This window comes from Staurois parvus, unplaced genomic scaffold, assembly GCF_062004578.1.
Source record: "Staurois parvus isolate SC_StPar_1 unplaced genomic scaffold, SC_StPar_1.0 ptg000186l, whole genome shotgun sequence".
Taxonomy (NCBI): Eukaryota; Metazoa; Chordata; class Amphibia; order Anura; family Ranidae; genus Staurois; species Staurois parvus.
In genome coordinates this window covers 2,333,795-2,349,442 of record NW_028317982.1, presented here as the reverse complement: position 1 = coordinate 2,349,442, position 15,648 = coordinate 2,333,795, and the positions used below count along the sequence as shown (strand labels likewise).

General features: G+C 42.6%; 1 protein-coding gene across 1 annotated transcript in view; it reads right to left on the bottom strand.

Moving 5' to 3' along the window:
- Positions 1–2,297: 2,297 nt before the first annotated feature.
- The window catches only part of STX18 (syntaxin 18), a 264,025-nt gene continuing 250,674 nt past the window's right edge, over positions 2,298–15,648 (bottom strand). Inside the window, exon 11 of the mRNA XM_089677399.1 lies at positions 2,298–15,498. Coding sequence (XP_089533525.1) covers positions 15,403–15,498 — 96 coding nt within the window. The 3' untranslated portion in view covers positions 2,298–15,402. The remainder of the gene's footprint in view (positions 15,499–15,648) is intronic.

Genomic DNA, 15,648 nt, shown 5'->3' with positions numbered 1-15,648 from the left:
GGCAGTGTGGATGCCGACATCCTCACTGGATCATTTCCCTGCAAGTGAAAGAGGAGGAGCCACCTACAGTGTGCGGGGAGGTACTAGAGAAGAAGAGGCGTGGAAGTGAGATATGGATGGGGGATGCAGAGGTAAGCAGCTGTGGGAGAAGGCTGAATTCTGAACTGTGTGTAGCATACCCCTGAACTCTGCATTTTGTGTGTATCCCTACAAACCGCTGCTACGTAATGCACTCCTGGTATTTTAATACCCCTTTAAGATCCTCCCACTGTTAGTGAAATTAAATTTTACCATACCCACTATTTGATGTGGTTTGGAGTTGTTGTTGGTGTGTGTGTGTGTGTGTGTGTGTGTGGGGGGGGGGGGTCATTGTTGGGTTCCTGCACCTATTTTCTGTGAAAAAAAAGCCCTTAGAGCTGCTATTGACCACTGCTGGTATCCGACACTTCTAAAGGGTGTACCAGATGCTGAAAATGGTTTCAGCCAATAGAGTTTGTGAAGGCAGAGATCAGTATTAGCGGTGGGTATTATCCCATTTTTGCCCATTACTTTGCAAGGAGCACTTTGGATTTAGCTTCACATCAACAATAAATTCAACAAAGGGTGAAATCTTTCAGTGGAAGGAGTGGGTTGGAGTATCAGTGTTCATACTGGTACTTGAACAATAAAGCTGTTAGTGCAACCTTGAATGTACTATGCGAATCTGAGGTGGGGGTGACAGATCCCGAAGACCCACAAACTGTAAGTGAGCACTTTGAGATATTTTCAAAAGTGATAGTCACTTTAAACATGTATTTAAGCAATAGATCAAAATAAAAACTAATGCAGCCACCACATCTTTTGTGCTTGGGTTTTTTTGGGATTTTTTAAAATTTATTTTCAACCGAGGTTCCTTCCAGTAACACAATTACAGGAGCAGCATTGTCAGCCTGGTAAAGAAAGTGCTTAGGAACTACAGAACACCTGAGCTTCTCCCCTTCCATACCATAGGACGAAACCATGCTTACGAAAAAACAGTTAGTGAAGGCAGAAAATAAGGAAACGCACAAAGATTTTTGGCAGGAGCAACAAGTACCAAAAGGGAAAACATAAGAAGTTCATTTTAAACACAGAAGGGGCAGAGTGCAGGTTGTAAGGCATGTTTCTTACACATCTGCTATGCTGGCTTGCAGATACACTTAGTGCTTGTTACTGCACATATCCATTACCTGTAATGCCCAGTGTCACGGTATGGGAGCCTGCCAATTATTAATCCTCTTATTAATGCCTTGTATCACATGCCCTCAGAGTCCTGCTCTGTATTGTTCCAATTGTCCCCTGTGTCACTAAGCCAAATGGCCTAATTAAATTACTCTGGGCCCCCTCCCTCCCGGCCAGCTGGCTGGGAGCTCTCTGCACATCTCCCAACTTGCTTTTCATCTATGCAGACATCATCCCTGCCCCCCAGGATGTACCTGTAACCAGCCCGATTCTCCCTGAGGTCTAGTATTACCTCCCCCCTCCCGGTTGCCAAGGCGACCAGGGAGCTTCCTGCAGCAGTTTAAGAGGCTGATGCTAGAAGCTCCGTTTTTCATTCCGGTGTGGAATCCGTAAGGGATCTCAAGCTTCGGCGAGACCCTTGTGAATAGACTCTCCAAGTCTACTCCCCAGCCTCACGGAGACCCCACAGGAGGGAAGAGACAACCAGAGAAAGCCTACCTGTGATTGCGAGAGACCCCACAGAAGGGGGAGAGACTATCCCAGCCTGCCTGTTTTTTGCCAGAGACCCCACAGAAGGGGGAGAGACTACCGCAGCCCGCCTGCCAGAGCCAGAGGCCACCTGCCTGATCTGGACTCCACAGGTACCTGCATTCTGCTTCTACCCCTGGGAGACCAGGCACCCTGTTGGATTCGTGAGTACCTGCTTCCCCACTGTGTTACCTGAACTGTTGCGGTGGTGACTCCTTGCACCCCTCTCCTGTGTCGGACTACCCGTTACAGGGACACCCCCTTGGCTCTCCTAGTGGACTGTAAGTGGGTGGGGCCCCCTCGTTACCATTTAGTGGCAAATCCACCCTCTCTGCCACCCCCCGTATTGAAGGGCTGCCGTCTGTTTGTCTCAATAAAGCTTTGTGCGTCTGCCATCCACTCTGTGTGTTCTGTCCTGCCTTTCCTCCGTCACACCCACATTTTGAAGAAACACGTCATCTGCCTGTTTGCCACCACTCACAGTGTTAAAGTGTAAATGAATTAACAATGGCTGAACAGAAAATTTGATGGTAGTATATTGCAGTAAATAAATACACCCAGAACCCAAAAACGTATCCAAATGTCAATTTATTGAATTAATCGTAAGACGTAAGTGAAATAAAAATGGAATTATAATTGCAGGTCTGATAATTACACTGAGAAATACATAAATAAAAACAATGTACATAATCGCAGTGGTTAAAGCAGATCTGTAAAAACTGAAATATTGTATTATAAGAGGGGAGTTTGTATAAACAGTAAATGTAAGTAAAGAACTATTTCAACACAGAATGCTTTTTAACTGCACATCTTTCAAAGAGCAAAGTGCTACACAAGTTGCATATAGTAGCTAATCAATCTAGCATTATTGCACAATGTGTGTAATTGATCACTACAAGAGGCTACTACATGCTACTTGTGTAGCTTACTCCATAGGGAATAATATGTTCCATTTGTTTAGTGGTCATTTTCTACACCTTGGGAGAGATTTACTAAAACTGGAGCACTCAGAAGCTGATTGGCCACCATGCACATCTGCGCCAGATTCTAACTTCAGCTTGTTCAATTACCGTATTTTTCAGACCATAAGACGCACTTTTTCTTCACCAGAAAGTGGGAGGAAAAGTACCTGCGTCTTATGGTGCGAATAGAAGAAGTTGCAGAGCGGCAGCGGGTCCCCCGGGACCTTCCGTGTCCAGGCTTCTCAGGCGACTGCATCATCACTCCCCCGCCCCGTGTCCAGGCTTCTCAGGCAAAGCGGCAGCGGATCCCCCCTCACCTTACCTTGTCCTCGGGAAGCCGATCTGTGCAGGAGGCGCGATGCTGCTGCTGTGTCACCGCCGTATGCTATTGGAGGATAGCATGTAGTAGGCGGTGTTACAGTACACAGCAGTGCGCATGCCCCTCACTCCAGTCATCGGCTTCTGAGGTAAAATGTCGCTACACACTACACTACATTTTCCCAATAAACTGTTCCCAATAAAAAAAACAGTTTTCCCTCTGTCCCTTTTTTCCTTTCAATTGTCACTCTTTTTCTTTCAATTGTCACTCTTTTTCTTTCAATTGTCACTCTTTTTCTTTCAATTGTCACTCTTTTTCTTTCAATTGTCACTCTTTTTCTTTCAATTGTCACTCTTTTTCTTTCAATTGTCACTCTTTCTTTTAATTGTCACTCTTTCTTTTAATTGTCACTCTTTTTCTTTCAGTTGTCCCTCTTTTCCTTTCAATTGTCACTTTTGTGATCTGAAGTACCATACCATATACGGTACTTCAGATATACGGTACCATAAACCATACTCCCATATATGGTACCATAAACCTGTATGAAAAATACCGTATATAGTATGCAGTGACAAAGCAAATGGTCAGCGGTCAGTGACAACGCACATGGTCAGTGGTCAGTGACAATGCAAATGGCGATTGCTCAGTGAAAACGCAAATGGTTAGTGCTCAATAGTAATCATTGAAGAAATTATGGTATACTGAAAGTTCCTTCATTTCTTGCAGAAAAATATTGTACCGTACTACTGTACCTCATTCTACAAAGATGCTGAAGCAGAAAAGAATAGTCTATAAAATTCCATACAAACTGGAGGTTATCAAATATGCTAAAGAGCATGGAAACAGAGCAGCGGAGAGGCATTTTGGGCCGCCTCCAACTGAAAAACTGATTAGAGAGTGGAGGAAACAGGAGGATCGGCTGCAAAAAGAAGACAAAACAAGCACACTTTCCGTGGGCATGCTGCAAAGTGGCCAGAGTTGGAGGTGGACGTGAAAGAATGGATCATGCTTCAATCGCAAAAATGGCTTTTCCGTCTCAACAAAAATGATCATTTTTGAAGCGAAACGCATTGCTAAAGAGAGGGGCATTCAAGACTTTACAGGATCACCATCATGGTGCTACAGATTCATGAGAAGATGTGGTCTTGCTATGCGTACCAAAACCAGAATTGCCCAAAAAATGCCCAAAGAATATGAGGCTAAAATTCTGTCCTTTCACAATTTTGTTATCAAAGCCAGAAAGAAAAACAGCTTTGAAATTGGCCATATTGGGAACATGGATGAAGTTCCGCTAACATTTGATGTGCCTTCTAATAGGACTGTCGACCTGCAGGGTGCCAAAACCATCACAGTGAAAACTTCAGGGCACGAGAAGACGCATTATACAGCTGTGTTGTCCTGCTGTGCCGATGGCACCAAATTGCCACCCATGCTGATTTTTAAAAGGAAAACATTTCCAAAAGATGCCATTCCAAGAGGTGTTGTGGTACACGTCTATGAAAAAGGATGGATGAATGACAATGGCATGAAAATATGGGTTGAAAAGGTGTGGTCCAAACGTTCTGGAGGACTTCTGAAAAAACCTGCCCTATTAGTGCTTGACCAATTTAGAGCACATATTAGTGAACCAACCAAAAAGTGCTTCAAGGAAGTAAAGACCCATCTAGCTGTCATTCCCGGAGGTCTTACCAGCCAGTTGCAACCTCTTGATGTCTCCATAAACAAGCCATTTAAGGTCTTTATGAGAGAAGAGTGGAACAAGTGGATGGCTGATGGTAACCATGATTTGACACCCACTGGACGAATGAAGAGGCCCACCATCACTCAAGTTTGCGAATGGGTGAAAAGATCATGGGACTCAGTGAAGGAAGAGATTGTTGTACAGTCGTTCAAAAAATGTGGCATTAGCAATGCCTTAGATGGAAGTGAAGACTGTATTTTATACGAAGACAGCGAAGAAAGTGATGTCAGTGATTGTGACCAAATGAGCTTCATGAATTCTGACTCTAGCGAAGAAGAGTTCTTGGGGTTTTCAGAAGACTAGAGTACTCAAACCTTTGTCTTTATGTGTTAATGACAGTGATAATGGTTCTTAATGCCACTGTCGACTGCTGTTCAGTTTATATGGTTCAAATATTATTCTGTTATACTTTATTAAATATTTTATTACACTATTTGGTTCAGAATATTTTTTTTCCTATTTTTCTCCTCTAAAAACCAGGTGCGTCTTATGGTCAGGTGCGTCTTATGGTCCGAAAAATACGGTAAGCTTTGACAATAAATCCTGGAAGATTATTGGTTTCTATGCAGAGCTGCACCAGATCATGCACTCTCCAGTTTCAGTAAATCTCCTGCCTTGTGATTAATCACTAGCAATTTTAGTAGTAGCACTAAGCTACTAAAATATCACGTGTAGCCCTAGCCTAATCATGCGATTTCCACTTAGTTGTTTAATCTCTTGTTAACAAGAGATTAATATCACCTGTATCGCTCTAGCCTCACTGTATCATGAAAGCTAACTTGCTGAAGGAATTGCGGACTTTGGATCCGGCTATCGGCCTGTTCCCGTAGGGATCAGTAATGTGCAGGAGCACTACTTTTGGATCCTTTTCCAGGAGGCTGCAGTGAGGTTATATGACATCACTAGTGTCTAAAAGAACAGAGCAGAAGCTGGGGGTCCAAGGTAAGTACTTTTTCCTTTCTTTTGCCTTTTTTTTTTTTTTTTAACACCCTAGCGACTTAGAATGAGGGGCTGGGGGACTAGCACATTGGCACTGTTAATCTTTCCTTGCAAGATTATTATTATTACTACAGGTACTTATATAGCGCCATCAATTTTGTGCAGTGCTGTTATTATTACTACTACAGGTACTTATATAGTGCCATCATGCCATCAATTTTATGCAGCGCTTTACACATATATATATATATATATATATATAACATTCACATCAGTCCCTAACCCTCAAGGGGTATACAATCTAAGGTTCCTGCTTTACATTCATAAATACACATATTAGGGCCAATTTAGGCAGGATCCAATTAACCTACCAGCATGTCTTTGAAGTGTGAGAGGAGACTGGAGTACCCAGAGGAAACCCACACAGGGAGAACATGCAAACTCCAGGCAGGTGGTGCCGTGGCTGGGATTCGAACCAACAACCCGAGTACTGCCAGGTGGAAGTGCTAACCATTTAGCCACTGCGCTGTATTCAGTGACCAGATTCCCTGCAGATAATTGCCAATAAAGTTCCCCTTTAAGTAAAATCAGCAGGTAGGGCTGTTAAAGCAGAAGTAAAGTTAGTAAGCTCTTTCGATAATGTGAGAGTATGCACAGCATAAATGCACATTACAGCATGTTTACCTTATGAGTGTGCCCAATGAGCTCTGACCAATCTAGGCTGTAAGTTGCTGTTCCGTACCCTGCTGCCGCTATCTCCTCCGCTGCCTCTCCTGGGTCCCCTGTTCTCTTTGGTCACTGGTAAGCCTCTTCTACATATATATCTTTAGTGCATGTACCAGAGTGTACATTGCACCATACAGCATATACAAAATTGAAAAAAATATTAAAAGCTAAGACGTGAGAACAAGGTGTTTTTGGCAAAAGAGGCTTTGCAGGGTCTTCTGTCAAAAAACTGTAGCAGTGTTTTACTTTTTAAGTTTACTTATGCTTCAAGGTCAAGAAGGTGTCATCAACAGTTGTGAATCTTTGTTATCGCTAGAATGAAGTCGCTGGTGTGCAGCAGGATGACAGTAGTACAGATGCATAGTTCCTTGCGCATTGCACCGTTTACTTTTTTCTTATACAAACTTTATTGAAATGTGCCAAAGTGACGTGTAAGTTCCACTGGCTGCAGTGTGGTGTGACGCAGGAGTCTGAGGTATCACACTGCACCGAAAAACAGTATGGCATGCTGTACTTTTTTCAGCATTTAACACCTCAACATGAGGGTGTGGACTGCCTGATTGGCATTTTGCCTTGTATTTTGTTGGGACTGTGCTGGCCGAGGCTACCCAGCACAATCCCACCACACCTGATGTAAATGGGCTCCTAAAATGCTTCCTCAGTTTAGTTTGCACTTATAAAGTGTTAGCCAGGATGGGGACTGTTACTCCTTTAAATTAAAATATTCATTCCCACAAGGCTGAAACACACGGATTACTTTTTAACATCGTTTTAAAACCAACTGCTTTATTCAATCATTTATATTAACTTGGTATCAAAACATCCTTGTGTTTTCTTTGTCGGTACACTGAAAGAGATCTATTACAGTGAAGATGCAAGCTTTAGCGTTCATTACTACAATGTTGAAAGTAAGTTAAACACAGTATGCAAACTGCTATTTATTTAATAAGAGCAATGTACACAGCAGCCAATAAAGATCCATTTTGCACTTTTTGAGCTTAAAGGTGAAGGCCGATTGGTTATTATGGCATTCTAAACAGTGAGGCTGTTTTACTAAAAGAGCTGTGAATCTTCAACAAATAACACAGGTCTGCGACTAAAAAGCTGATTAATTTCATCTAATTTCCATGTATTTTGGTGTGCTGAAAACAAATAAAATATTGAAAAAACTCCTAGACGTCATGATTTGCCACAAAATGCAAAATTGTCTTCAAATTTATAAAAAAAATTTAATTTTTGGTATTTTTTTTTATATTATGGGTTTTAACCAAATTTAAAGTCCAAATTACTATTAATTAATTCACATAAGTGCATTTAAGATATAAAATGCCAAAAAAACCTTAAAGGGGTTGTCCGAGTTATGTAAAAAAAAAATAGCACTGTAAATCTGATGGTCAGCTAAGCAAGTTTTAGGGGAAAAAAATTCTATTTCCTCATTTCCCTAGTTCTCTTCTGGCCCTTTGTTGTTATTTGCAGGTAAACAATCTCTGCCCCTCCCCCCTGCAAAGGGGGTGAATACAAGTGCTGCTCTGAGTGACATGTCTGACTACTGGGATACTCAGCAGCATGCTGTATGTGTAAGCCTCAGCCCTGAGTCTGTGCTTCTAATGGTAGAAGGGGTTAATTTTTCCTGAAGAATCCAGTGGGTGGGATTCCAAATACCCTTGTTTTCTGTGTCTATGGGACAGTTGAGACCAACAAAATCACTGGACCAAGAAGAGTTGGCAGCCGAGGGTGCTAAGTGTCAGTGAAAAAAATGTCCTCCAAGATACTTTGGTACCTTCCCATAAAGTTCTTCTACCACCTCTCCACATAAAATTGGGACTGATGAAGCAATTCGTAAAATCACTTCCAAGAGATGGAGAATGCTTCAAATACTTGGTCACCAAGTTTCCAGGCCTGTCGGAAGCAAAATTGAAGGAAGGTGTGTTCGCCGGACCAGACATTAGAAGGCTTACAGTTGATCAAGAGTTTGTCAATACCATGACGGATCCTCAAAAAGAAGGGTGGATTGCATTTAAAGAAGTCGTACAGAAATTTTTAGGCAATACCAAAGATCCTCACTATGAATGCTGAAAGCATTTCAAGCTTTAGGTTGCTTGATGAGTTTGAAAGTAAATTTCCTCCAGTGCCACCTTGACTACTTTCCTGAAAATGTGGGAGCTGTGAATGAGGAACAAGGTGAACGATTCCACCAAGACATTAAAGAGATGGAAAGGAGATACCAGGGAAAATGGAGCATTACAATGATGGCAGACTACTGTTGGATGCTTCAGAGAGACATTCCAGATGCTACTCACAAGCGTAAATGCACCAAGAGGAGCCTCACAGGGAAGAAGAATCGAGTTTAGTGTGTGTAGGTGAGCTCATTTCAGTTCAAAAAAGGATTTTCATGAAAAAATTGTAATAAAACTTTAATTTTATAAGTCTATTTCCATTTATTTTGAGGTATTGCCCTATTTAACATAGTTACCTAAATTGTCAGGAAACGTGATGTCCTATGACAAAATGGAGGTCATTTTCGGATTCAGCACACCAAAAAACATAAAGATTACATGGAATAACCAAAACAGCTCTTGAAAAAATTTTTTTTTGCAGACCTGTGTAATTTGCAGCTGTGTTCACTTTGAATACCCAGTCATGCTCAGATTAAATAAACATTTGCTTTTCACATGATTGGGTGTTTGACGTGAATCTTCAATCAATTTATTGAGTAAAGATTTTCAACTGCTTTAGTAAATCAACCTCATTGTGTCCTGAGCACAGAATGAGAATATGAATTAAAAAAAGAAAACAGAATTAGCGAAAAATCAGAGACATACAGGGAAATGTTGGTATTCTTTTTTTTCCTTTCTTTTTTGTTAAGTATAACTAAAGGCAAAACTTTTTTTTGTTTTGGATAGATTGGAAAGAGATTAGAACCCCGACAGGTTTTTATTGCTGACTGTGCCCCGTTAGGGAGATTCACCCTCTCTATTTGTCCTGTTCACCATTATCACCAAAAGTGAAAGTAAAAGAAAATTCCAAATTTTGGGTTGTCCCCAGAAAAGTAATAGAGGGGAAATCTTCCAATGGGGAAGTGAGAGATTCCCTTAATTTGGAGGGATTTTCTCTCACTTCCTGTTTTAGCTATTGTACAGGAAGTGAAGGTAAATATTCCTAATGGGACAAAGAGGGCAAACATAAATCTGCTTTCTTCTCTTCCCTCCATGCTCTCATCAATACCTTGTCATCCAGTCCTCTTCGTCTCTTCTCTACTTTTAACTCTCTACTTTCTTCACCTCCACTCAGTAACTCACTCACTGCTTACAAAATTGCAAATCATTTCAAAAACAAGGATGATGCAATTCATAGGGGCATCTCCACTACACAGACATCTGTCCCACTTAGCATACCCTATACTAAACCTCCCTCAACACTTTCCTCTTTTAACCTTGCTACTACCGAAGAGGTCACTAAGGTTTTCTCAGAAGCCCGTCTCACTACCTGCCCCCTGGATCCTGACCCCTCTCAACTACTACGGTCCCTCTCTTCTTCTATCCTATGCTCCCTCACTCACATCTTCAATCTCTCCCTCTCTAACGGTGCCTTCCCCTCTAAAGCATGCACACATCACTCCCATACTTTAAAAAGCCCTCCCTGGACCCCATCAACCTGAACAACGTAAGACCCATCTCCCTGCTCCCGTTTACTTCTAAACTCCTGAGCTCCTACCTCACTGACAACAACCTTCTTGACCCTTTACAGTCTGGCTTTCGCTCACTACACTCCACTGAAACTGCCCTACTAAAACTCACTAATGATTTACTAACTGCTAAAAGCAATGGCCAATACTCCCTACTGTTACTACTTGACTTTTCTGCAGCTTTTGATACGGTCGACAATCCCCTCCTCCTCAAAAAACTCCACTCTCTTGGCCTCTGAGACTCTGCTGTCTCCTGGTTCTCCTCCTATCTATCGCAGAGCTCATTCAGCGTTACCTATAACTCGGTCTCCTCCACTCTCTCTTTCTGTAGGGGTCCCTGAAGGTTCTGTCCTTGGACCCCTTCTCTTCTCCATCTACACCTCCTCCCTTGGTCACTTGATAAACTCCCATGACTTTAAGTACCATCTCTATGCTGATGACACACAAATCTATCTTTCTACTCCTCACCTCACCCCTTCAGTCTCCTCTCACATTACTAACTTACTGATATATCGGCATGGATGTCACTCCACTTCCTCAAACTCAATCTTTCTAAAACAGAGGTCATACTATTTCATCCAGCCTGTGCCCCCTCCCCTGACTTCTTCATCAAGATCAATAATACAACTATCAGTCCCTCCCCTCATGCCAGGGTGCTAGGTGTAATCCTAGACTACCATCTGTCTTTTCAGCCCCAAATCCAATCGCTGTCCAAATCTTGTAGACTTCACCTCTGTAACATCTCCAAGATACGCCCGTTCTTAACCTCTGAAACTACTAAGCAACTTATTCAGTCCCTGGTTATCTCTCGCTTTGACTATTGTAACTCCCTTCTCATTGGCCTACCTCATTGCAGGCTATCCCCTCTTCAGTCTATCATGAATGATGCTGCCAGACTCATCTACCTTACTAACCGTTCCACGTCTGCCACCCCTCTCTGCCAATCCCTCCACTGGCTTCCCATTGCCCAACGAATAAAATTCAAAACATTAACAATAACATATAAAGCCATTTATAACTCTGCCCCAAATTTCATCAATCTTGTCTCCAAATATCACCCAAACCGTACTCTCCGCTCCTCGCACGACCTCCTGCTCTCTAGTTCCCTTGTCTCCTCCTCCCATGCTCATCTCCAGGACTTTTCCAGAGCTTCCCCCATCCTCTGGAACTCTCTACCCCAATTTATCAGACTATCGCCTACTCTGCTCACTTTTAGGCGATCTCTGAAAACCTCTCTCTTCAGGGAAGCCTATCCTGCCCTCAGCTAACAATGGAATCTTCTATTCCTCCTACCAGTCCATCCCCCACAGTTATTACCTTGTGTACCACTAGCCCCTCCCTCTTAGATTGTAAGCTCCAAGGAGCAGGGCCCTCCTAACCCTCTTGTATTGAACGGTGTTGTTGCTGTATTGTCTCTCGTTATATTGTAAAGTGCTGAGCAAACTGTTGGCGCTATATAAATCTTGTATAATAAGAATAATAATGATAAATCATACAAGGGTTAAAACCCTCCCTTAGGGCCCTTTCACAAAGGCAGACCAATCGTGTCCGCCGGTCAGTTTTTCAGGTGGACCCGAACAATCCACCTATTGTTCTCTATGGGGAGGCGGATGTAAACAGCCATGTGTCAGTTTACACTTGTCTGCATCTGATCAGATCCATGCCGCTAAAAACAGACGGATAGAGATCTGTTTCCCATCAGTCAAGCAGATCAGAGAACAGTCACATGTAAACGGACAGGCAGTCTGTTTACATCTGACGGCTCCACAGAGAACAGCAGGCTGTGTCTGTATCTGCACAAGCGGAGTGGACACGGACCTGTTATCTGCCTGCTCAGCATGTATCAGCAGACAGACCAAAGGCCCGGTGGGGGGGTTGTGGATCCGCTTGTTAGAGTCTGCCCATGTGAAAAGGGCCCTTACTCTATCCAAAATGAAAAATAAATATTGCCTATAGTTCTACTCTGAAGTGGTTTATGTGATTAGAGCTTGAGTGTTCATTAATTTCAATGATCAACTAAATGAATGAACTCCCAAAATGGCTGACATGGCCAAACGTGCCTAAATGCATTTACAAAATGCAGGTTTAAGCGTGTTTATAATGCTGCTTTTCTCTTGCCAGGAGAAAAGGCATTCAGTGCACAGGAGGCCTTAGATGGACTTTACGTAAGTGTCTAGAAAATTAGTCTATCTCCAGCTAGCACTTTTTAGGAGGTTACAGATACAGTTCTGTTTTCCTTTTGAGATAAAGTTTTAACTAAATGGGTAAAAGCTGACCATTGTAGGAACCCCTGTCAGTGTTAAAGAGGAACTTTGGTTTGCTTTTTTTGCAATTACTGTAGCTGCTGACTTATAAAAAAAATTAGGTACTTACCTGTGCCTGGGGTCCAGTGCGGTCTTCCCACAGTTAGTTCTTCTTACCGCTGCAAGTCCCCAGCACTGCAATCTCGGATACAGGAGCCGGCTGTGACTTCTTGAGGAACAACTGGCTATGCACTGTGCATGAGTGAGCTCAGGTGGCACTTTGTGAATGGTTCTGCGGCCTTCTGGCACATGGCCGTTGGAGCAGAGGGGGCAGGGCAAGGAAATTCTAGAATTAGGGAAATGGAAACAGGTACCAAAAAAAAAAAAAAAATGGTACAACCCCCCAAAAAGAAAAAATGCTGTAACTTAGTTACTGGTTGGAGAAAGGACGAAAACCAATGAGAATTCACTTTTTGAGTGATGTTCCACTTTAAATGGTTTGTGTTAACCCTCTAAGGCAGCGGAGTCATTTTTCTTTAGTTCAACCAGAAGGTTGAACAGGAAAAATGACTTGATTTCCCCATCCATACACTCAATGTGGATGGGTGCATCCTCTCCATTGTGCTATTTTATTCTTTGTTGGGCTGAACAAAAGAAAAAGACCAGAATAGCTCATGAAGAGGTCTCTGTACTGACTGTGCAATGTTAGTACAGCAATCTCCCCACCAGAACACACTGGTCAGCCAATGGCTGCCAGCACTGGTCAGATGCCGATCAGCAGATGTTTTTCCAGCACGCCTGTTCTACAGAAGCTGGAAGTTTGGCCGGCTTCTGAAGAACAGGCTGCTGTACACAAGGACTAAATGTCTACCGGTTTCTGTTGAACTGACCGATAATCGGCCCGTGTGTACCAGGCTTAAATATAATAGCCAGGCAGGGGAGATGCCTCCATCTACAATATTGTTGAAATTGACTAATTTCTCTCATTCAGCCATGTGAGTCTTGATGACACATGGCTGATGTGATGTCGCTGCCAATCTATGTATTGTCTAAAGACAGTGGAGTACTGAAGAAGAGGCAGAGAGGAACCAGCACTTCATCAGACTGGCCTAAAGACATCTGAAAAAAGGAAGTATAAAAACAAAAAAGCAAAGCATACATGTGGGGGGGTTCTCCAGGGGGGGAAGGCAACTGAGGAGGGGGATGCCGAGTCTGGGGTTTAAAACCATTCAAACCAGAGACAGCAGGTAACTAAAATTTTCAAAAAGTAATGTAGCACCCTCCTAGTCTGGTGCTAGGATGTGTATAGTTAAGTTAAGCATAGCTGTGTTTTTCTGCTTATCAGAGGTTGTCAGGTAAATCTGTATGGTATTCTGCTTAACCGCTTCCCCTCCGCCCTATAGCAGAAATACTGCAACAGGGTGGCAGGGGTGCGCAAAAATCAAGTGTATAATACGTGGTTTTGCACTTCTGGGTAGGTCGCATGTGAGCCACGCGTGTGCCCTACCTGCGCCGCCATTTGCAGCCTCGGCTGTCAGGCACCGGGTCCCGGCCGGTGATTACTCGCCGACACCCAGTAATCGCCGAGTATCTCCATGTATAAACACAGATCTCTTCTCTGTCAGCTCCTGCACACCGCTTTGTGTGGCTCTGCATAGCATTCTTACAGTGAAGCACAAACACACAGCCCAAGTAGTGAAACAGCACACAGTTTACTGTTTGATCACCCCAGATGTTAACCCACTTCCTGCCCAGTGTCGTTAGTACAGTGTCAGTGCTTTTTATTTATACTAATCATGGTATTGGTGTCACTAGGGATGTCAGAAACACCAAGTCAGTTCCCCCAGTGTCAGAATGCCCACCGCCATTACTAGTTAAAAAAACCCCAAAAAAACCGAATTCCAGTATATATATCGGCTTTTGTAAACGCTATAACTTTCACATACAACAATTAATTTACACATTTTGTGAGTTTTTTTTTTTTTTTTAGCAAAGACATGTAGCAAAATACATTTTGGCCTAAATTTATGGCGAAATTTGATTTAATAAAAAAATTTTATTGGACACGTTTAATAGCAAAGTAAAAAATATTGTTTTTTTTCTCAAAATTGTCGGTCTTCTTTTGTTTATAGCGCAAAAAAAAAAAAAAACCGCAGAGGTAATCAAATAGCACTGAAAGAAAGCTCTATTTGTGGGAAAGAAAGAACGTAAATGTCATTTGGGTGCAGCGTTGCATGACCGCGCAATTGTCAGTTAACATAATGCAGGGTCGTAACGCAAAAAAATGGCCTGGTCAGGAAGGGGGTAAATCGTCTGGAAAGCAAGTGGTTAACAAAAGTGCTGTGATTGATGAGTCAGGTCTGCTCATGCTGCTCTAGTGCTGTTGGAGTTTGTCTGAGTTCTGTCTGTCTTCAGGGAGCTGTGAGAGCCTTCCAGAACATGCGTAAAGGCTAGGCGAATGAACAGCATAAATATGGATACAGGCCTAGGCGGGGGAGCACTACAGTGGTAAGCAATGGCAACCTTTTTAATCATCTCCACATTGTTTTCATTGAAAGGGAGGGTCTATGTGCAGGCAGCTGCCAAACTGCTAATTGGGCAACCCATCTCTGCTGCTAGCCAGGAAAGGTATTTCAAAATAATCATTATATATTTAGAGTGGCACAACTGTTATGTTGGTTTTCACTTCCGGGAAGGCACTGGTCCAATTTAATACAGAAAGCTGAAGAGTAAGTTACCAAAAAAAAAAAAAAAGCTGAATGTAGCGCATGCAGCTCCCAATCTTCAACCCAGTTAGGCAATGTCCTGGAGGTTAGTGTTCCTTTAACAATTCCAGTGTAGAAGCAGTCAGCAAGTCTGGCTTTTCCCCGTAATGCAAACGGCTCAGTTTATTCCAGTTAATCTCTTGTAAACACTCTTCATGACCTCATTATTAAAAGTGACATTTATTAACATATCCAGACTAATGTGGAGGAAGGAGAACAACAAAGATGTGGCATTTTCTTAACGATTTTAACATTGTGCAAATGAAGTTGTGGCTGTGAGGCACAGCTAAATTATTAACTATCATACCAGTCCAGGAAGAGTAAAGAGAATGAACACATGACTAGGAAGAAGAGGATCCACACTCTAAAGCCTGCATTATTCTTTATAGCCTGCAAAGGAAAAACAAGAAGAGCATTAGTGAAAAGAACAGGGAGGTCTGTTGGAAACACTGGCACAACAGGAATCACAAAGAGGGCAAGTCCCAGAAGCCAGGTAGTTGATTGCCCCTTTAAAGTCACAGACAGAGGTTAAGTTTATTA